We start from the raw sequence: 22525 nt of genomic DNA, 5'->3' as shown, positions 1-22525 counted from the left end.
GATGTGCAACAAAAGTGTATGGTCTATGGTGTCAAACGCTGCGCTGAGATCTAACAAAGTAAGAACAGAAACATGACCTTGATCTAGTGCCAAAAGAATATCGTTAGTGACCTTGAGAAGTGCAGTTTCTGTGCTATGTGAGGGTCTGTATGCTGACTAGTTGGGTGACAGCAGGGAATGTGAGTTTAGGTGTACAAATAACTGATTCATAACAACTTTTTCAATGACCTTAGACATAAAAGATAAGTTTGAGACTGGTCTATAATTTTGTAGAACATTCTGATCCATAGAGGGTTTCTTAAGTAGTGGTTTTACAACTGCGGCTTTATAACTGGAGGGGAAAGAACCTGACAGAAGACTTCCATTTACGATATGTGTCAAAGTGGGTAAAAGAGTGTCAATGTTTTCAACTAACAAAGAGGTAGGGATGGGATCAAGTTGGCAGGTGGTCAGTTTTGCCTTTAAAATTACCTTTTTTTAGTTCGTGTTCTGTGACAGGATGGAAACAGCCAAAAACAGAGGAAACTGAATTAGTGGCTTGATTCGAACTGATCACAGGTAATGCAGCAGTTGTCATACGATCAAGTTCTTGTCTGCTGTCAAACTAGCATCCAGACCACCACTCAGAGTCTAGTGGAAGGGGGAAAAAATACTGGAGAGTGTAGGATTCGATCCCTTGTGATCCGATTCTCTCACTTTCTAGGTGAATATATCACAACAAGGCCATCACTCCACACTTCTAATGTATGATCCATGTGACTGTAAACTTGCCTCTGCAACCAAAGCAGGATAAGCTCTGTACTCTTGTCCCAAAGGAGATGTCTCCAAAACAGAAATATTTCAGATCAAGTCTTTGAGAAGGAAAACACTTTAAAAAAAAAAAAGAAAAAAGAAAAAGTAATGTTTAGTTTTATTTTGCTCAATTTAACAAAGAGATGTTTCCACCCCCTCTCCCTCCCACCCCTTCCTCCCCCCCTCCCCCACCCCACCCCCTTTTTGTTATTCATAGAAATACAACAGCACACACTGGCATATGTCTGTGGAAATCAAAACAGAAATTTAAGAAGCTTTTTTTTTTCCTTATATATAACAGAAGATAACAGATATTTTCTGCGAAAGGAAAACAAAGTCTCTCCCATGTTGATATGGATTCAGGTGTTCCATTTTCAGCAGAGGAATTGGATGCTGTGACCATGACTTCTTCTCCTGCATTCATGTACTGCAACTCTCACTTTTCACTAACGTGCACATGTGGGCTTTTACATGGATGACCGTTTTACCTACCATGCAGGCAGCAATGCTCATTTTGGGGATGCGCTTGCTATGATCTTGTTCCCAAAATGCACTGAACACTGACATGGATGAAAGGATCTTTGACATGCATTTTTTTTATCTTTGCATGTATATACACATAAAGGGGGTACGTTAAGGCACAAGCAGGTGTGCTCATTGGTTGACCTGGAAGATCAGAAAAATCTCAACCCACCAGGCGCCACAACCAGGATTCGAACCCGGGATCCTCAGATTAAAAGTTCAGTGCTTTAACCACTCGGTTGTTGCACCCTTTTGGACCATGACTGACCTGGTGGCATGGTGATGTGTGTGTTTCAGCAGTCCGACATGGAGTGGACTCGTCCTCTGGGAGTCACTGCATCTTCCACCACATCCTTCGCCAAAGGTAAGCACCGTTTCAGTTGATAAATTGTCAGTCACCCAGCTGTGAAATCTTGCTGGTTGTTATTGTTGTAGGACTTTGCAGTGCAGGTTTGTGCTTGAGATTTTTGTGTTGGTGGCTTTTGTATTTGTTGCAACAGTATTGATGGTAAAGCTTAATCAAGTTCTGTTATGGTGAAGTGTGCATGTCAGTGTGTGTGTGCATGGGTACATGCTTGTGTGTGTGTGTGTGTGTGTGTGTGTGTGTGTGTGTGTGTGTGTGTGTGTGTGTGTGTGTAAAAAAGAGATTAATGCTGTGCAAGTGTCCTTTCAGTTTGTTCCTGTCTTTGTATGTTAAACTATGGACTTCTTGTTGATTTTCTTTTCTTGATTTTGACTTTTCTTGTAAATTTACATGCTTTTGTGTGTGTGTGCTTTTCCTCTACATTGTCCTTCTTCACTTTTGACAGGGACTCTTTATCATGATGAGACCAGTATTGCCAAGCCAGGAGATAAAGAGGTAAATGTCTGTTTCATTGTGTGGGTGGGCTGGGGGTTGGGGTTGCATGGGAAGTGTGTGTGTGTTTGTGTGTGTGTGTGTGTGTGCGTTTGTGTGTGTGTGTGTGTGGTCTGCTTAGCATTTATTATTTTAGTGTTTTTGACAGGCACTTTTTATTATTCATGTTCACTTGCCTGTGTATCATTGAACAGTAAGAACAAGTTTTGCTGACGATAGTTGCTGACTGCTGGCAGATTGCTCTGAGGACCAAGATGATTGAAGCCAAGTATCATGAAGAGAAACTTCGCTTGCAACAGAAACATGATACTGCTGTGCAGAAGGTACTGGATGTGTGTGTGTGTGTGCATGCGCGCATGTGTGTGTGTGTGTACATGAGTATTTGTGTATGTGCATATGTGTGCATGCACGTTCGTGCATGCTTGTGCATGTGTGTGCATGCATATGTGTGTGTGCGTTTGTGTGTGTGAGTGTGTGTGTATGTGTGTGTGCATGTGTATGTGTGTTAAATGTATGTATGTGTGTGTGTGTGTTTAGTGTGTGTGTATGTCCAGGATGTGTGTAACTGTATTGGCTCACATAATACTGTGTGTGCGCTGACTTTGTGTGTGTTCACATATGTGTATTAGATTACTTTTGTGCGTGTGTGTCTGTTGTATGTGTGTGTGTGTAGGTGTGTCCATAATGTATGTGTTGACTTACATGTGTTTGTGGTGTGTGTACTCATGTGTGTGTGTGTATGCGTATTGGCTTTTGTGTGTGTGTGTGTGTATGTGTGTGTGTGTGAATGTGCATTGCCTTGTTGTATGTGTGTGTACATATGTTTATTGATATACATTTGTGTGCATGAGTCTGCGTGCCTAAAAACATGCAGATATGTCTACGCATGCACTGACATGCCCCTGACTGTCTGCCTGCAGATTCTGGACCGGAAGAACTCGGAGATAGAGGACGTGAAGAGCCACTACCGCAGCAAGACCAAGGAGCTGGAGGAGACCATCACCAAACTGGAGAGAAAAGGTACTGGCCTTGTGTCACGTCGCTACTCACTGCTCAGGGAGAAACACCTCTTCGCTGCTTCAGTACCACTGCTTCAGTGTCTTGTGTGTTCCTGTAGCGTTATGTGAGAAATGTGAAGTCTAGGTGTGTCCGTTTCATTGAAGGGGACAGGGGACTTTACTTCACTAAAGATTAACACATACACACACACATATAACATTCACACTCACAGTTTTGGTTTGTTGTTGTTGTTGTTTTTCTTAATTTTCAACAGTGGTATACTGTTGGGTTTCTTTTGCAGCTCAGAAGTAAAACTCATAGAAATGTCCTGTTGCAAGATTACCTGCATTGCAGTGCTTTTTTTTTTTTTTAATTTCTTTTTAAAAAATTATTTTTTATTAATCTATTCCATTATTCCTGTGTTGAATGATGTATGGATGTCACACACACACACACGAGTCTTGAAGGCCTTGCTGCTTTACTTTGCTTTTGTGCTGCAGTTCAGACACTGGTGAAGGAGGCGGGCGTGATGCGGGAGACGAAGGACAAGCAGATCAGCGAACTGAAGAAGATGGTGGAAGACAGCAGTGAGACTCAGCGCAACGAATATGAAAAGAGGGTGCTCTGACTTTTCTGTCTTCTGGGGTTTTGTGCTTGTTGCTGTTGGTTGGGTTTTGTGGGGTTTTGTGCTTGTTGCTGTTGGTTGGGTTTTGTGGGGTTTTGTGCTTACTGCTGTTGGTTGGGTTTTGTGGGGTTTTTGTTGTTTGGGTTTTGTAGGGGTTTGTGTTGTTGTTGGTTGGGTTTTGTGTTGTTGTTGGTTGGGTTTTGTGTTGGTGTTGTTGGTTGGGTTTTGTGGGTTTTTTGTTGTTGTTGTTGCTGTTGTTTGGGTTTTGTATGGTTTTGTGTTGTTGGTAGGGTTTTGTGGGGTTTTGTGTTGTTGGGTTTTGTGGGGTTTTGTGTTGTTGTTGGTTGGGTTTTGTGGGGTTTTGTGTTGTTGTTGGTTGGGTTTTGTGGGGTTTTGTGTTGTTGTTGGTTGGGTTTTGTGGGGTTTTGTGTTGTTGTTGGTTGGGGTTTGTGGGGTTCTGTGTTGCTGTTGTTGGTTGGGATTTGTGGGGGTTTGTGTTGTTGTTGGTTGGGGTTTGTGGGGTTTTGTGTTGTTGTTGGTTGGGATTTGTGGGGTTTTGTGTTGTTGTTGTTGGTTGGGATTGTGTTGTTGTTGTTGGTTGGGATTTGTGGGGTTTTGTGTTGTTGTTGGTTGGGGTTTGTGGGGTTTTGTGTTGTTGTTGGTTGGGATTTGTGGGGTTTTGTGTTGTTGTTGTTGGTTGGGTTTTGTGGGATTTTGTGGGGTGTTTTTTCGTTGCTTTTGTTTGCTGGACAGGGGAGGGTCATGTTTTTGTTTTGTCGTTGTTTGATATAGATGACTGTCCAGTGGTTTTTTGTTTGTTTTTTTCTGGGTGTTTTTGGTGTTTTTTAAAAATTTTTTAATTTGGTTTCATTTTGCAGAGGGCAGAGTTGAGTCATGTATTTGTCTTTACTTGATGAAACTGACTGTCCAAACTTTGAAGACTGAATATTTTTGCTGTCATTATCGGCTGTGTTCATGCTGATCAAGATGTGTGCAGTTATTGTTATCACTGCATTTAATCAACGCTTACAATCTTTGGAAGACATTTGTTTCCTCACGCACCCACAGGTTGATATTGTGTGGCCAGATCCTTGTCTTATCAAAATTAGTAATGGTTAGGCTTTGGACTTGTGATCCAGTGTTCTCCAGAGGTAAAGGTTCGAGGCCACATTTCAGCACTGTTGTGTCCTTGGGTAAAGGCACTTTACTCCCAACTTTTCTCACTCCACCCGGGTGTAAATGGGTACCTGCCCTCAGTTGGGGAAGGTTAAAAGGGTGGAAGTAGGGGACTGGGTCCTGCCGTCCTTTGCCAGACCCTAGACATAGTGCCATAGTGCATACGAAACTCACTGCCCCCCGATGGCCGAAGAAGACGTTGGGACCTTGAATCTTGTATTTGTATTTGTGTTACTCTTTTTGTCTCAACATGTTTCTGTCTGTGAAATTCGTGCTGCTCTCCCCAGGGAGAGCGCGTCACGACACTGACAGCGCCACCCATTCTTTTGGTTTGTTTTTTTCTGCCTGCAATTTCATTTGTTTTCCTGTTGAAGTTGATTTTTCTACAGAATTTTGCCAGGGACGACCCTTTTGTTGCCATGGGTTCTTTTATGCGCACTAAATGCACGGTTTATCCTTGGTTTATCGTCTCATCCGAATGACTTTGACCTTTAATCGTTGTAGAGAATATTTCCTCACCGTACACCGACAAGTTGATGATGTCAGAATGTTGTGTGTTTTGTGTGTGCAGATCCACGACATGGAGGCGGACTTTGAGCAGCAGAAGTTTGAGCTGCAGAAGCTGCACACGCGCAACATCCAGGAGATCTTGGACGACACCAACGCTCGCCTGCAGCGCATGGACGCTGAGTACAACCAGCAGGCAGCCTCCACTGTACGTCTGGCACCTCACTGGCTCAAGTTTATATGTGCATAGTTTAGATATATGTATATATAGATAGAAAGATATAGATTTAATATACATATATATATATATATTTACAGAGCGGGAGAGAGAGAGAGAGAGAAATTATGTGTGATATTTATTTTTTATTTTTTATTGATTTGTCTTTTTTCTTTCTTTTTCTTCATTATCTCTTACTTGAGGATAAAGAATTAATTCATTTCATGGATATTGTGTGTTTGCCTGCGTGTATGTGTTTGTGTATGTGTTCATGTACACACATGAGAATGAGAGAACAAGTAGTTTAGTCGTTGATCTAAATTCAGCTTTTTAAAAAGTAAAAACAACAACAACAAACAACATTTCTAAAAAGCAGTGTTTTTTTTTTAAACACACTCATTTCAAATGTAATACCTGACTTGTAGGCTTTTTCTTCAGTCTTTGATGATATTCATGTCGTTGTTGGTGGTTGTTTTTTCACAGACTTTTTGCAAGTAGTTTCTTAAAGAATACAGGAGACTTTGTTACTGGTCTTTCCATTAGTAGGGAAGAAGACAAGAATGACTGCAGGATTCTTCAAAGACAAAAAACTAAAGTTTATAAAAACCTTTTGGGTGGTAGTTAAATCCTCTTTGTTTTGACACGACGTTTCGCACCATAGGCCCGTTGTCAAGTGATGAGAAGAGGACAGTGTGAATAGGAAAGCCTATGTGAGGAAAGGGTGATGACATCTCACTACTTTCAGTTTTGATGGGCCATGCACACTAAACACTTGCTGATCACCATTCAGTGCATTACGTACTCACTCACTCATACACACACGCACGCACGCATGCACGCACGCATGCACACACACACACACAAACACACGCACACACACGCACACACACACACACACACACAAAATTGCATACACCTATATATTGCTTCTAAAAAGAGGGATAGGAGGTAAAGAAAGAATAAGGACAGAGAGATCAAGGCAGAATGGCCCAGGCGCTAGACGTCAGTGACTTTGATGTTCAATCCACTCGGCTGTGCGGTCCCCAAGCGGTCAATGACGCGGCTCTCCATGTACTTTCTGTACGTGCTGTCACTGGGGTTCTGCCACACAGCTGAGATTCTTGCATGGGTGAAGCTGTGGTGTGGGCCACAGAATGCAAGAATCTCAGCTTGGGGACCGCACAGCCGAGTGGATTGAACATCAGAGTCACTGACGTCTAGCACCTGGGCCATTCTGCCTTGATCTCTCTGTCCTTATTCTTTCTTTACCTCCTATCCCTCTTTTTAGAAGCAATATATAGGTGTATGCAATTTTTGTGTGTGTGTGTGTGTGTGTGTGTGTGTGTGTGTGTGTATGTGTGAGTGAGTACGTATGGCACTGAATGGTGATCAGCAAGTGTTTAGTGTGCATGGCCCATCAAAACAGAAAGTAGTGAGATGTCATCACCCTTTCCTCACATAGGCTTTCCTATTCACACTGTCCTCTTCTCATCACTTGACAACGGACCTATGGTCCAAAACGTCGTGTCAAAACAAAGAGGATTCAACTACCACCCAAAAGGTTTTTATAAACTTTAGTTTTTTGTCTTTCCAGTAGTAGTTACTTACAGAATACAGAATACTTTGTTATTGGACTTTTTACAGGTAGTTTCACACAGAATACAGAACACTTTATTATCTCACAAATGAGAAATTTATTTGTGGTGGTGTATGCTACATAACCAATCTACGTGAAATAGCACTTGTTCTTCAGTTCATTTGTGGTGTTTGTGATAAAGAAAAACAAACAAAAAACAACAACAATAAAAACGACAATGAACGAGAATGGCAGTCATTCTTCCAAAACAAGCAGATAGTGTGTCTTTTTATTAATTTATTAATGCACGCTGAATTTGTTGCCGCCCACCCCCCAATCAGACAAGCATGATCAAGAACCTGGAGTCACGGATGAAAAAAAAAAAACAACCCCCAAAAAACAATGTACAAGAATGGCAGTCCTTTCTTCCAAAACAAGCAGACCGTGTGTCTTTTTTTAATTTTTATTAATTCATTAATGCGTGGTGAATTCTTTGCCCCTACCAGACGAGCGTGATCAAGAACCTGGAGTCGCAGATGAAAAAAAAACAACAACCCAAAAACAATGTACAAGAATGGCAGTCCTTTCTTACCGTGTGTCTTTTTTTTTTATTAATTCATTAATGCGTGGTGAATTCTTTGCCCCGGCCAGACAAGCGTGATCAAGGATCTGGAGTCGCGAGTGCAGCAGCTGATGGGGGAGGTGGACCGCACCCTGTCGCAGCGCAGCGCTCTGGAGAAGGAGAAGGCCGAGCTGGCCAGCACCGTCGACAAGCTGACTGCCGACCTTGATGAGCAGCAACACCGGTGAGGGCATGTGCAGACGTGTGTGTTTGCACATATGCATGCACGTGCAGGCACATGTACACGCACGCATGCACACACAAGCACGCGCATATATGCACACACGCATATGCATATACATGCACACATAAACATGCATACACACTTGCACATGCATGTATATGCTCACAAGCACATGTATGCACACACTCATACATGCAAATGCATGTGCGCACACACACACAAACACACACGCATGCCATACAAACCGACTTCACAGCCAGAGGACATCTTGTTTGACCTTTTAAAATGGTGAAGGCTGATATGGCATCATTATTATCTCCCCCAGCAAACTTTATACCTCACAAGAATTGTAATATATATACAAAATCTTCAAAGCAAAATCTTCAAAGCACTATTCTGTTCAACCAGTAGGAGAACCTAAATGCAGTTTTAAAAAGTTCAATGTGATTATAATCAATACAGAATCATCCCATTTCTCGGAGCTAGAACCAGCACAAAAGACACATGAAGAAGTCTGTCTGACCTGAAGTATTTCTGGCAAGGGAGTTCAGTTCTGGCTTTCTGCCTAGCCAAACAGGTTTTTGACTCACTTGTGTAAACAAAGTGAGTCTATGTTTTAACCTGGTGTTCGGTTGTCTGTGTGTGTGTGTGTGTGTGTGTGTCTGTGTGTCCGTGGTAAACTTTAACATTGACATTTTCTCTGCAAATACTTTGTCAGTTGACACCAAATTTGGCATAAAAATAGGAAAAATCCAGTTCTTTCCAGTCATCTTGTTTAAAACAATATTGCGCTTCTGGGATTGGCACAAAAAAATAAAGAATGAAGCCTAATTATATGCAATCTGCATTTACTGTTATATTTATATTTTTTGTATTCTCTAAACTTGGCACTTTGATCTGATATTCTGACCCAACAGCTAGAGCAGTCATTATTATCATTTTTTGTTCTAACAGGAACTTCTTTTGCTAAGCATGGAATTTTTATTTATTTTGCAAACGTTTTGGTGCAGAGGGTAAAAGGGGAATTTACTCTGTAATGCTAGTGGAGTTAATTTGCTTTAAACTGATCTTTCTCATCTTAAACATTACATTTTGAAACAAGAGAGGCAAGGCCTTCAAGACTCACTTGTGATGCAGTTTAAAAAAAAAATCCAAGCTTTTTATGTATTGAGTATAATTTCAAAATGTAATGTTTAAGATGAGAAAGATCAGTTTAAAGCAAACTAAGTTCCCCAGCAGAGTAATTTCCCTTGTTCTGCTACCTACACCAAAGCGTTTGCAATAAATAAAACTTCCATGCTTAGCAAAAGAAGTTCCTGTTTGAACAAAAAATGATAATAATGACAGATCCTTTGTTGGGTCGAATATCAGATCAAAGTGCCAAGTTTAGAGAATACAAAAAATATAAATATAACAGTAAATGCATTATACTCAATACATAAAAACATGGATTTTTTTTAAAGTGTATCACAAGTGAGTCTGGAAGGCCTTGCCTTTCTTGTTTTCTGTTGTTTTTTGTGTTTTTTGTTTTTATTTTTTAATTTTTTGTTGTTTTTGCTATTCCATTGTCAGGCTGTTTCAGTGGTATCATCCCATAACTCCTGAATTCCCTGTGAACAGCTTACACTCGGGTTCACCTGCCGCAGTCTGACTACTTCGAGGGAACTGGCTCTTGAATCCAAGCCATCCACTTTAGTATCTGACAATCACAATAAAAAGCCCACTGTGGTTTTATTTTGGCCCAGGATAGGATTCTAACTTGTGTCTTCCCATTTGTCAGTTTGAGACACTGACCACAAGGCTACAGTGGCTGGTGTATTTACTTATTGACTGTCCTGAGCATGCATGGTGAACATTGGTAAAATGTCTGTGAGTGAATGTGTGAAAGGGTGTGTCCCACAGTGGGAATGGCGGGATGTCCTTCAGTATACACGGTATGAAATAAAATGACAATAAAATCCTGTGATCTCGATCCTATACCAGCCTCTGTCTTTTCCCAGTGTGTCTTACAGTTTCTCCCCACAATCACCAATATTGTCAACTCATCCCTTCTCACTGGAACGTTTCCATCCACTTTCAAAACTGCAATCATCCGGCCTCTTCTGAAGAAACCCAACCTTGATGCAAACATTTTGAAAGATTATCGACCAGTTTCTAACCTTCCTTTCCTGTCCAAACTCCTTGAAAAATCTGTCCTGAAGCAGCTCAACAACCACCTTTGTTTCAACAGTCTCCTCCACTCTTCAGTCTGCCTGTCATGCTGACCACAGCACTGAAACCACTCTCCTTCACATCCTGAATAATCTACTGCTGTATGTTGTTTATTTTTCAGGTCCTACAGGACTGATATTTACAGTTTTTAAGCTTACAGACTTACTACCTGTTGTGCCCTCTAGCATTAGGGTAGCAATGAAGAAACGTCACTTGTCTGGGTTTAAAAAAAAAATTTTATGGCCAGTCTCTGAATGGTACCCCTGGTGTGCTCCAGGGTCTTGAGATCTCCTTCGATTGTTCTGCGCCAGTTGTTCTTTAGCCTTTCTCTTCCATCTGGTGTGCCTGCCTTCCAGTTTTTCAGCCATGGTATGGCCCTGTGAGGCAGGCTGTGCTATGAGCAACAAAGGAGAAAAAATGAAGACAGGATGTGTGATGATTTTCTGTGTGTGTGTGTGTGTGTGTGTGTGTGTGTGTGTGTGTTGTGTGTATGTGTGCGTGTGACTCTGTGTGTGTGTGTGTGTGTGTGTGTGTGTGTGTGTGCAGCAACAACCACCTGGAGCGGGAGTACCAGAAGAAGCTGGAGGCGAGTGAGCACGAGATGAGGACGCTACGCAACAAGACAGAGGCCAGCCTGGAGTTCCTCAAACAGGAGCAGAGCATCGCCTCCGCCAAGGTCAGCCCTCTGGGGATAGTATTTACAATGATAATGATAATGATGATGAGGATAGTGATAAGAAGAAGAAGAAGAAGAAGAATGGACATTTGAAATGCGCTCTACCTCCTGAGTACAGGGGCTCAGAGTGGAAGGTTTTTTTTATGGTTTGCTTTTGGGTGGTGGGTTGGTTGGTTGGTTTATTTATTCTCTGTTGTGTCTTTTTTTTTTTTTTCTAAATCTTACCTATCTTCACAAGCATCTTTAACTGGTTAGTATGAAGATTAAAATCAGTTGTCAAATATGGAAACGCAAACCAGGGGAGACAACTTCAAATCTCCACAGAGTTCGAGAGAAAGAGAGTGTGCATGTGTGTGTGTGTATGTCTGAGAGAGAGAGAGAGAGACGCAATGAACCAATGACATTTTATTGAATAAGCTTACATGTTCATTTCAAGCTCTGCTCCCCACAAATAAGTTGGATCAAAGAATAGAAAATTGGAATCTAGATGCATTCCCGCGTATTTGTATACATATAATAATACTCACTCACATGCCAGCCTGCGCACATGCACGAACGAGAGAGAGAGAGAGCGAGAGAATCAAAGTACCATCGTATGTGTGAGAGTTTAAGCGAGTAACAATTGACTGGTTTGATTTTAGAAGCCGTGAACTTTTTTTTTTTTTTTTTTACTTTGAAGACAACAGAGCAGTGTGGTGATGTGCGTGTGGTTTCAGGCAGCAGACACCATCAGTGACCTGGAGCAGCAGGTGGACTACCTGAAGAAGGCCCTCAAGGACGCTGAGGAACAGAGACAGCGACAGATGAGGGTCAGTTAGGGGCTTGGGGATCTGTGGGATTTTGTGTGTCTGTGTGTGGGGGGGGGGAAGGGGTGGGGTTCGGGGGGTCGGGGGAGGGGTGTGTGGATGAGGGGGTGCATGTGTGGGGATGGGTGTGTGTGTGTGGATGGGTGGGGTGGATGTGTGTGTCTGTGTGTAGGGGGGAAGAGGTGGAGTTGGAAGGGGGGTATGTGTGGATGAGGGGGTGCATGTGTGGGGATGGGTGTGTGTTTGTGTGTAGGTGGGTGGGTGGATGGATGTGTGTGTAGGTGTGTGTGTTTATATTTGAGTGATGTGTGTGTGTGTGTGTTTATGTTTATGTGTGTGTGTGTTCGTTCTTTTGTGAATGTGTGAAAGAGAGAGCATGTGTGGGGGGATGGGTGAGGAGGGTTGTTTGCTTATGTGTCAGTATTCTTTTTTCCTACTGCTGAATTTACATACTTGCATTATGCAGGTTCATTGACAGATCGTGTAGTTTGTGTGATATTGCTTTGTTCGACTGTTCTTGGTACCTGATTTTTGTTAACGGTTTTTTTTGTTTTTTTTCTGATACTTTTCACACTTGCTTCATTGTAACATTGGTCAGCAATTGGTTTTCTTGTTGTCTCACTTGTGTAAACAAAGTGAGTCTATGTTTTAACCCGGTGTTCGGTTGTCTGTGTGTGTGTGTGTGTGTGTGTCCGTCCGTGTGTCTGTGTGTCCATGGTAAACTTTAACATTGACATTTTCTCTGCAAATACTTTTTCAGTTGACACCAAATTTGGCATAAAAATAGGAAAAATTCAGTTCTTTCTAGTCATCTTGTTTAAAGCAATATTGCACCTCTGGGATAGGCACAAAAAAATAAAAAATGAAGCCTAATTATATGCAAACTGCATTTACTGTTATATTTATATTTTTTGTATTCTCTAAACTTGGCACTTTGACCTCTTATTCTGACATAACAACTAGAGGAGTCATTATTATCATTTTTTGTTCAAACAGGTACTTCTTTTGTTAAGCATGGAATTTTTATTTATTTTGCAAACGTTTTGGTGCAGATAGTAAACAAGGGAAATTACTCTGTAATTATGCTAGGGGACTTAATTTGCTTTAAACTGATCTTTCTCACCTTAAACATTACATTTTGAAATTATACTCAGTACATAAAAAGCTTGTGTGTTTTACTCTGTCACAAGTGAGTCTTGAAGGCCTTGCCTCTCTTGTTTTTTTAATGTGTGTGTGTGAGAAGAAGACGTATATGTTTTTTGTACCTTGCTTTCAGGAGACGGAACAGGTGCACCAGCAGGACAAGTTACACCTGGAAAACCTGCATGACAAACAGGTAGGGCCTGTTGATTGCTCACTCTGTTTGCTTAGTAGAGGTGTCTATAGATAGGACCTACCCCTTCATTGTGTCTCCAGCTTGCTTATGGTTTAAAAAAAAAAAAAAGAAGAAATGTTTTTAAAGAAAGAAAAAAAAAGTATCTCTGAAAACTGACAGAGAATTAGACATGAAATGTACACTTTTTTTTTTGTTGTAATGTGTATATGTGTTCTCAACAGATACGGAGCATGAAGAAAGAACTGGAGCAGCTGGAGCAAGAGATGCAACGCAAACTGTCTCGCTTGGAACAGCTTTTGCAGTAAGTTCATAAAAAATATGTGATATACGTACCTAACACCCCTTCTCTCTCTCTGTCTCTCTGTCTATCTCTCTATATTACATATATCTACATGTCTTTGTATCTATAGTTTCTTCTTGGTTTGTTCAGCATGTTGATTTTGGGTTTTTTTTGTTTTGTTTTTTTATTTGGGTGGTGCTCTTTTTTGTTGTTGTTTTTTTTGTGTGTGTGTGTGCATTATTTTGATTTTTGGATGTGAGGGAGACATAGACCAGTAACTAGACGGAGTATCCAGAGAAGAAGGCATCATGGCAGGATCAGTTTGGCAGTTGGACTTCTGACCCAGTGATCACCAGTCACCAGGGTTCAAGGCCGGACCCCGTTTCGGCATGGTGTCGTGACCTTCTGAAAGGCGTTTTACTTCGATTTTCCTCACTCCACACAGGTGTGAATGGGGGTGGGTACCTGATATCAGTAGGGGAAGGTTCGAACAGCGGAAGGAGAGGATTGGGCCCCTGCCTTCCTATGCCGACCCTTTACCTAGAGAAGAGACACGTTGTTGTTGTTGTTGTTTCAGAGAAGAGATATGTTGTTGTTGTTGTTGTTGTTTCAGAGAAGAGACACGTTGTTGTTGTTGTTGTTGTTGTTTCAGAGAAGAGACATGTTGTTGTTGTTGTTTCAGAGAGAGACACATTCAGAGAAGACACATGTTGTTGTTGTTGTTGTTATTGTTTCAGAGAAGAGACACGTTGTTGTTTCAGAGAAGAGACATATTGTTGTTTCAGTGAAGAGACATGTTAAAAAAGAGACACGTTGGTGTTTCAGTGAAGAGACACGTTGAAGAGACACGTCGTTGTTTCAGTTAAGAGACACGTTGAAGAGACACAATGTTGTATCAGTGAAGAGACACGTTGAAGAGACACGTCGTTGTTTCAGTGAAGAGACACGTTGAAGAGACACAATGTTGTATCAGTGAAGAGACACGTTGAAGAGACACAATGTTGTATCAGTGAAGAGACACGTTGAAGAGACACGTCGTTGTTTCAGTGAAGAGACACGTTGAAGAGACACAATGTTGTATCAGTGAAGAGACACGTTGAAGAGGCATGTCGTTGTTTCAGAGAAGAGACACTTCGTTGTATCAGTGAAGAGACACGTTGAAGAGACACGTTGTTTCAGTGAAGAGACGTGTTGTTGTTTCAGTGAAGAGACGTGTTGTTGTTTCAGAGAAGAGATGCGTCATTGTTTCAGTGAAGAGATGCATTGTTGTTTCGTGTTGTTGTTTCAATGAAGAGACGCGTTGTTGTTTCGTGTTGTTGCTTCAGTGAGGAGACACGTTGTTGTTTCAGAGAAGAGATGCGTCATTGTTTCAGTGAAGAGATGCATTGTTGTTTCAGAGAAGAGACATGTTGTTTCAGAGAAGAGAAGAGACGCATGGTTGTTTCAGAGAAGAGACGCATGGTTGTTTCAGAAGAGACGCACGTGGTCGTTTCAGAAGAGATGCATGGTTGTTTCAGAGAAGAGACGCGTGGTTGTTTCAGTGACAAAGAGGGGGAGGTGCAGAAGCAGAAGGAGGCGGGCAGAGAGCAGGCCGCCCAGGCGGAGAAGTCCCTGGAGGAGTTCAAACTGCAGGTGGAGAAGAACCAGGCCAACATCTACGCCGACATGAGGCAACAGGTAAAGAACGGATGAATGTTCAAACAAGCGAGCAAAATTATATTTTCCAGAGGTTTTTGAGATAAACACAATAACAAGGATGCCTTCTTCCACCCAGCCCTGGGGAACAAATTCAAGAGAAAAAAAAAAGCATAAAAAAAAAGAGAACATTGGGATGAGAAAGAGAGAGGGGGGAGGGGATGTGCGGAGGGGTGGGGGGGTGGGCAAGAGTGTGAGGGAGTAATGAAAAGAGTAGAGGAATTGAAAGAAAGAGAGAGAAAGGGACAGAGAGAGAGACAGAGAGAGAGTCAACAGTTTAAATAAATTGTATGTATATCAAAGAGAATAGCAAGGTAAGATAAAACCAGGTGCACTCATTCCATGCAACACAAAGCATGTTAGGCCGGGACAGGCCAAGATGTACACAGGCATACATGCACACACATGTGCGCATGCATACACATACATACAGAGACATACACATGCCCAAACACAGACTCAAAGACACATTGACACCTTTTAAAGACCTTACTCAAAGCCAGAAAGACTTAATGTGCAAAAGATACACTTGATGTACATGAATAGAGATGATTGTGATGGGTGTGGGTGGGGGGCGGGGGGGAGGGGAGAGGGGCGTATTTGTGTGTGTGGGTATGCTTGTGTGTGCTTTTTGTGGGTATGTGTGTCTGTGTGTGCATGCATGCAAAATAACATGCACGCACAAACACATGCATGCATGTGCGTTTGTGTAGGTGGCAGGAGGGGTTGGGGTATGTGTGTGTGTGTGAACTTAAACGTGATTATGAATGTATGTGTGTTTGTGTGTGTGTGTGTGTGTGTGTGTGTGTGTGTGTGCCAGATGGAACAGGTGGAGGCAGACCTGAAGAAGTCCAAACAGGCGAGAGAGAAACAGAGCCGTGAATACACCAGACAGCTGGACGAAGTGAAGTACAAACACGAACATGAGGTAAGAGAGTCTGCAACTGTTCCTGTCTCCATGCAGTGTAGAAATAAAAGTGTTGATCAATTTTTTTTATTTTTTTTTTATATATATATATATCAAATGTACTGTGTTTAGATCTTCAGTTTTTGTGTTGTATGTTTCTTTTTTTTTTTTCTTTTATCTACTTATTCTTCATTTCATGTTTTTGAAGGGGAAGTACTAAAGCAAATTAGTAAAAGTTTATCATGAAATACCTGGATGCTGGAATGGAAATGCTGTTTTCTGGCTTACTTTTCTGTGTGTGGTACTTTGACTGAAGATCTCTTTCACAGTTTTTATGAGACATCATTGTTAGCTCCTGTAACAGGAATGTTAGTTTACCTGTGCACATTCATATGTTGAGTTTGTACTATGATAAATATCTAAGTGTCTTGTTCTAGAGCATGAAAATTGCTTGTTGAAAATGGCATTTATAGTTGAGCTACAAAAAAAAAAAAAAAAAAAAAATCTAAATCGAAAAAGAGAGAGAAAGCATCAGAATTATGGTGTGTATTTATTGCTGCAGACTTTTATACCCCTCAAATGGTTTTTCTTGGGGTGAAATGTATTGCTGTTCATTCAGTCTGAGAAGCAAAAGAAAAATGAAGGAACAACACTATTTTTGTCAGAGAAAGGTATCATGAGGACACTAAAAGCATGCTGCAGTTTTCACTGGTACTGGCAGTGTTTGCCATTTTTTTTAAATCAAAATTTTGATGCCATTTTGTACATGCATGCATGCGTGTGTATGTGCGTGTGTGTGTGTGTGTGTGTGTGTGTGTGTGTGTGGTATATGTGTGTGGTTTGTTTTTTTTTGTTTGACTCTCTGCGCAAGTGTGTCTAAGCTCATGCACGCATTTGTACTCTTTCACAATTTTGATGTGTATAACCAGGCCACCAACAATACTCATATCTCTTTTTTTTTTCTTGTTTTTTTTTTTTTCCCCTGCTTATTTTCATCACTCAGCTGACAGAGCTGAAGATGAACTTTGACAACGAGAAGGCCCAGCTGCTTCATGAGGTTCACCTGCAGAAGGAGTACGCGACGACAGAGCACGAGCGTGAGATGGAACAGCTGCGCGAGGCCCACAGGAATGAGATCAAGGCCATCGAGGCGCGCTTCAGGGAGAGGCAGGAAAAGGATGCCAAGGTCGGCCTCTTGCCTGTCCCCTTTCTTTGTCTCTTTGTCTGACTTTCTCTTTGTTTGTTTTTAGGTCAGAGTGTGTATAAGAGAGAGAGAGAGTCTGTGTGTGTGTTTGTGTGTTTGTGAGTGAATGTGTGTGTGTGTGTGTGTGTGTGTGTGTGTGTGTGTGTGTGTGTGCACATGTATGTGTGTGTGAATGTATGTGTGTGTGTGTGTATGTATTTGTGAGTGGGTGTGTGTGTTTGCATGTATGTGTTTTATTGATATTGTTTCTGTCGTCATCTCGACCGCCATCAGCATCACCATCACTGCCATCATTATCATCAACATGTTCATCAGCATCATCACCTTCATTATTGTCATCACCATAACTACCATCCTCATCATCACCAACAACATCAACGCCACAAGTCATCATCATTATCATCAGCATCAACAACAACTACATTTCTATATCGTCATCAATACCATCACCTTTGTCACTCCAAATCATCGTTGTCATCATCCCCAACAAAACATCACCACCACAAGCCATCATCATTAACATCAGTGACAGCTACATTACTGTCATCAATATCATCACCATCATCACCACATTTCATCATTATCATCATTACTCACAGCAACAACATCACCACCAGCACCATGGTCATCACAATCACCACCACCACCACCACCACCATCACCATCATCATCAAAATGACGCTGACAGTGTGGTGTGTTATTAATTTGTGGCAGGGTTTCTTATTCAGGAATCTTTTACTGCATATTGCTTTTTTTTTTCTTCTTCTTCTTTTCTCTCTCTCTCTTTTTTAAAAAAATTACTAAACCTGACATTTAACAATTCATAACGATTTTATAGAAGCATTTCTTATTCTGAAATTGTGTTTCTTAATATTAATGTTATTTTACAAAGTGTATGTGTGTGGGAGGGGGTGTAGGGGGTATGTATGTGTGTGTGTGTGTGTGTGTGTGTGTGTGTGTGTGTGTGTGTGTAGGGTAAGGGGATTTGGGTGTGGGGGGCCGGGGGGGGGGGAGGGGAATGTACCTGTCATGCTGTATTACTTGCATGTGTGTATTAAGCTTTGTATGTTGCCTTTAAAAAAAAAAAAAAAAATCTTCTTTCCAACCTTTGTCATGTTGTGAGTGTGTTGGACTTGGCTGAGGGCAGAGATATTGTGTGGGGTGAGTGACGAACGAGCCTGTGGATGCACAATTTCATTTCCAAATGGATGAATGGAGATGTGTAGTATTGTATTGCATTGCATTGCATTGTATTGTATTGTATTGTATTGTATTGTATTGTACTGTACTGTACTGTATTGTATTGTATTGCATTGCATTGTACTGCATTGCATTGTATTGTATTGCATTGGATCGTATTGTATTGGATCATATTTGTATTGGATCATATTGTATTGTATTCTATCATATTGTAATGTATTGTATCATATCATATTGCATCATATGGTATCATATTGTATCATATTGTATCGTGTTGTATTGTATCATATTATATTGCATCGTATTGTATTGTATTGGATCGTATTGTATTGGATCGTATTGTATTGTATTCTATCATATTGTATTCTATCGTATCATATTGTACTGTATCATATTGTATCGTGTCTTATTGTATCATACGGTATCATATTGTATCATGTTGTGTTGTATTGTATCATATTATATTGCATCGTATTGTATTGTGTTGTGTTGTATTGTATTGTATCATTATTATATTGCATCGTATTGTATTGTATGGTATTGCATTGCACTGTGTGTGAGGGCAGGTGGTGTGTGACCTGGAGGGGCAGGTGGGGGGACTGCGTGAGGACCTGGTGCAGTCCAACCAGCTGAGGAAACAGCAGCTGGTGGAGCTGGGGCTGCTCAGGGAGGAGGAGAAGCAGAAGATGCAGAGGGACCACGAGGCTGAGGTCTGTCCATCTGTCTGTCTGCCTGTCTGTCTGTCTGTCTCCTTTTCTCTGTTTTATTTCATCGCCCCATCTCTTGCTCTTGTGCGTATTCTTGGAAGCTCAGTGCGCTTTATCACAGTCTCTGCTGGCTGTGTGTGTTGTGTTGGGGTGTGTGGTTCATGCAGGATTTTGAAGTGAACAAAAAAAAATTTTGTTGTTGTTGTTGTAAGTACTAAAAATCTGTTTAAAAAATGGTCACAGTTACTGAAATCGCAGTTCTCATCAAGGTAACAGTTGATTTATTCAAGGGGCATAATCCAGCACATAGAATAACGTGCCTTTCAAACTGGTTCCCAATATGATGATTTTATTTTTTTTTTTTTTTTTTTTTGGTATAGATTTTATGATTTTTAAGAACTGTGTTGCTGTGTTCAGATGGGGCGCCTGAGAGGAGAGGGAGAGCAGCAGAGACTGGAACTGCAGAAGATGCACAGCATTGAAACAGAGAAACTACTGGAGAAGGTGAGGGTTGCCGTGAAATGCAGCCACCATGGCAGAGAAATGAGTTCACAAGGTGAGGGTTGCCGTGAAATGCAGCCACCATCGCAGAGAAATGAGTTCACAAGGTGAGGGTTGCCGTGAAATGCAGCCACCATCGCAGAGAAATGAGTTCACAAGGTGAGGGTTGCCGTGAAATGCAGCCACCATCACAGAGAAATGAGTTCACAAGGTGAGGGTTGCCGTGAAATGCAGCCACCATCACAGAGAAATGAGTTCACAAGCTGTAGAATGGTGAGGGTTGCCGTGAAATGCAGCCACCATGGCAGATAAATGAGTTCACAAGGTGAGGGTTGCCGTGAAATGCAGCCACCATCGCAGATAAATGAGTTCACAAGGTGAGGGTTGCCGTGAAATGCAGCCACCATCACAGAGAAATGAGTTCACAAGCTGTAAAAGGTGAGGGTTGCCATGAAATGCAGCCACCATTGCAGAGAAATGAGTTCACAAGGTGAGGGTTGCTGTGAAATGCAGCCACCATGGCAGAGAAATGAGTTCACAAGGTGAGGGTTGCCGTGAAATGCAGCCACCATGGCAGAGAAATGAGTTCACAAGGTGAGGGTTGCTGTGAAATGCAGCCACCATGGCAGAGAAATGAGTTCACAAGCTGTATGTCAGCTTTGACTAGAACCCACTGTAAAGATTTGCTTGTTGTTTTTTTGGGTTTTTTTTTTTCTAAAACCTTTAGAAGCTGTACAATTCAAGCAACCTGAATTTGACAGAGAAATTTGTTGTGACAAAAATAATACTATACAGCGCAATGCATACAGTTAAAGCAACCTGAATTTGACAGAGAAATTTGTTGTGACAAAAATAATACTATACAGCGCAATGCATACAGTTAAAGCAACCTGAATTTGACAGAGAAATTTGTTGTGACAAAAATAATACTATACAGCGCAATGCATACAATTAAAGCAACCTGAATTTGACAGAGAAATTTGTTGTGACAAAAAATGATATGATAAATTTATTGTGACAAAAAATAGGATGATACTGTGCAATACATACAATGCAAACAACCTGAATTTGACAGAAAATCTGTTGTGACAAAAACAATATAATACACTGCAATGCACACAACACAATGTGATAGAATCATGAAGGAAGTTGTGTGTGTGTGTGTGTGTGTGTGCAGACCAACGACAGGCTGAAAACCATAGAGAGGGAGTACATGGAGAGAGGCAAGAAATCTTCTGAGGTGTGTGTGTGTGTGTGTGTGTGTGTGTGTGTCACTGTTAATGTGTTTGCGTCCATGTGTTTATGTGTGTGCATTGGTGTGCTTGTGTGTATGTATATGTGTATGTGAGCTTGCGTGTGTGTGTGTGTGTGTGTGTGTGTTTGTGTGTGTGCATGTTTGTGTGTGTGCATGCATTTCAAGGTGTTGAAATAAGATAGTGTATGAGTTAAAAGTGGAAATTTTGTGCTGTTTCTATTTCTATTGCAAGTGTTTTAATCTTGACAATTGTCTGTGCTTTTTTCTTGCAGACTATCACTGAGCTTCAGAACTCAATCAAGCTGTTGAGAGATGACATCAAAAGGTAACACACATCAATGTTTTTGTACATATGATTCACGTGCACATGAGTATGTGCGTTTGTGGGTTTGAATGTGTGCATGCATGTGTATGTGTACTTGTGTTCTTGTGTGAGCGTATGTGCAAACTTACTTAAGCGTAAAGAAGTTTGAATCAGTATGATGCGTTGCGTCGTTCAGAAAGCTGCACATGTACCCACGTTTCAGGGCCAAAGAGGCAGCTGAGAACCGCGTGTCTGACGTCCGCAGCCAGTCAGAGGAAGAGAAGCTGAGTCTGAAGAAGCAGTACACCAGCAATCTTTCAGTGAGTCGTCACCGGCGCCTCGTGGGCCTTTCCTTTCTTTCGTTCTGCATTCCTGGGTTACAGCCCCCATATTCACTCGCATACAAATGTACAAGTAGGGTTTAACACTGTAGTCTTCATCCAGCCATTCAGGCAGTCATACTCTTGTTTTCGGAGTGTGTGCATGCTAGGTATGTTCCTGTTTCCATCACCCACCAGACACTGACATGGATTATAGGCTTCGATGTGCATATTTGATGCTTTGCATGTGTACACACTTGAAGGAGGTTCAGACACAAGCAGATCTTCACATCCATTGACCTGGAGAGATCGGAAAAATCTCCTTACTTTAACTAACCAGGTGCAGTCTGGATTCAAACCCCAGATCCCTTATGGGCCTGTGTGTGTGAATATGTCTGTGTGTTTCGTGTCCTGTGTGTGTGCATGCAAAAAAAGTCCTTGACAGCTTCAATCATTCAACATTATTTATTTTTTTCTTTCATGTGAATCTTGGTACCCACGATTCTTCCTCTGTTCCGTCGCCATTCTCTGCACTTCACTAAAGCTCGGATTTATTCTCTGTGTGATAGACAAGAATGCATGCATGCACCCACCCACCCATGCATCCACTCATACATACATGCAAGCATGCACATGCACACACACACACACACACACACACACACACAGAGAAAATTGTTTGGTTGAGAATTTAGTTCAGCAAATAAGAAGTTGGTTATCTTTTCTAGTTTTTTAAACCTTTTTTCTACACTTTTCCAGATGCTTTGTTTCATTTCTTTCTTATTTGGGGATGTCATAACTTCAGCTGATTAAAAAAAACAACTGGTTATGTTCCAAGAGGATTTTAAAGAAAAGTATAATGTTTGTGTGCTTGTGTGTATGTGCGCATGTGCGTGTGACATGTGTATGTTGTGTGTGTGTGTGTGTGTGTGTGTGTGTGTGTATGCATGTGTGTGTATGTGTTGTGTATGCATGTGTGTGCATGTTTGTGTGTGTATGTGCATGCATGCGGTGTGTGTGTATGTCTTTGCATGCACGTGTGTGTAT

At 41.4% G+C, this 22525-nt stretch overlaps 1 protein-coding gene across 6 annotated transcripts in view; it reads left to right on the top strand.

Annotated features, from left to right (window-relative positions):
• The window catches only part of LOC143292894 (centrosomal protein of 112 kDa-like), a 98198-nt gene that overhangs the window by 72188 nt on the left and 3485 nt on the right, over positions 1-22525 (top strand). For all 6 annotated transcript variants that reach the window (XM_076603566.1, XM_076603564.1, XM_076603562.1 and 3 more), the window contains 19 exons: positions 1612-1678; positions 2124-2173; positions 2407-2493; positions 3091-3190; positions 3670-3788; positions 5542-5685; positions 7922-8076; positions 10834-10963; positions 11680-11772; positions 13046-13105; positions 13327-13406; positions 14927-15062; positions 15901-16008; positions 16991-17173; positions 18958-19101; positions 19516-19602; positions 20777-20839; positions 21127-21179; positions 21382-21478. In XM_076603566.1, the coding sequence (XP_076459681.1) occupies positions 1612-1678; positions 2124-2173; positions 2407-2493; positions 3091-3190; positions 3670-3788; positions 5542-5685; positions 7922-8076; positions 10834-10963; positions 11680-11772; positions 13046-13105; positions 13327-13406; positions 14927-15062; positions 15901-16008; positions 16991-17173; positions 18958-19101; positions 19516-19602; positions 20777-20839; positions 21127-21179; positions 21382-21478 (1956 nt within the window). The remainder of the gene's footprint in view (positions 1-1611; positions 1679-2123; positions 2174-2406; positions 2494-3090; positions 3191-3669; positions 3789-5541; positions 5686-7921; positions 8077-10833; positions 10964-11679; positions 11773-13045; positions 13106-13326; positions 13407-14926; positions 15063-15900; positions 16009-16990; positions 17174-18957; positions 19102-19515; positions 19603-20776; positions 20840-21126; positions 21180-21381; positions 21479-22525) is intronic.

Source organism: Babylonia areolata, chromosome 18, assembly GCF_041734735.1.
Source record: "Babylonia areolata isolate BAREFJ2019XMU chromosome 18, ASM4173473v1, whole genome shotgun sequence".
NCBI lineage: Eukaryota > Metazoa > Mollusca > Gastropoda > Neogastropoda > Buccinidae > Babylonia > Babylonia areolata.
Note: the sequence above shows the minus strand (reverse complement) of the source record. Positions and strands in the feature narration are given on the sequence as shown.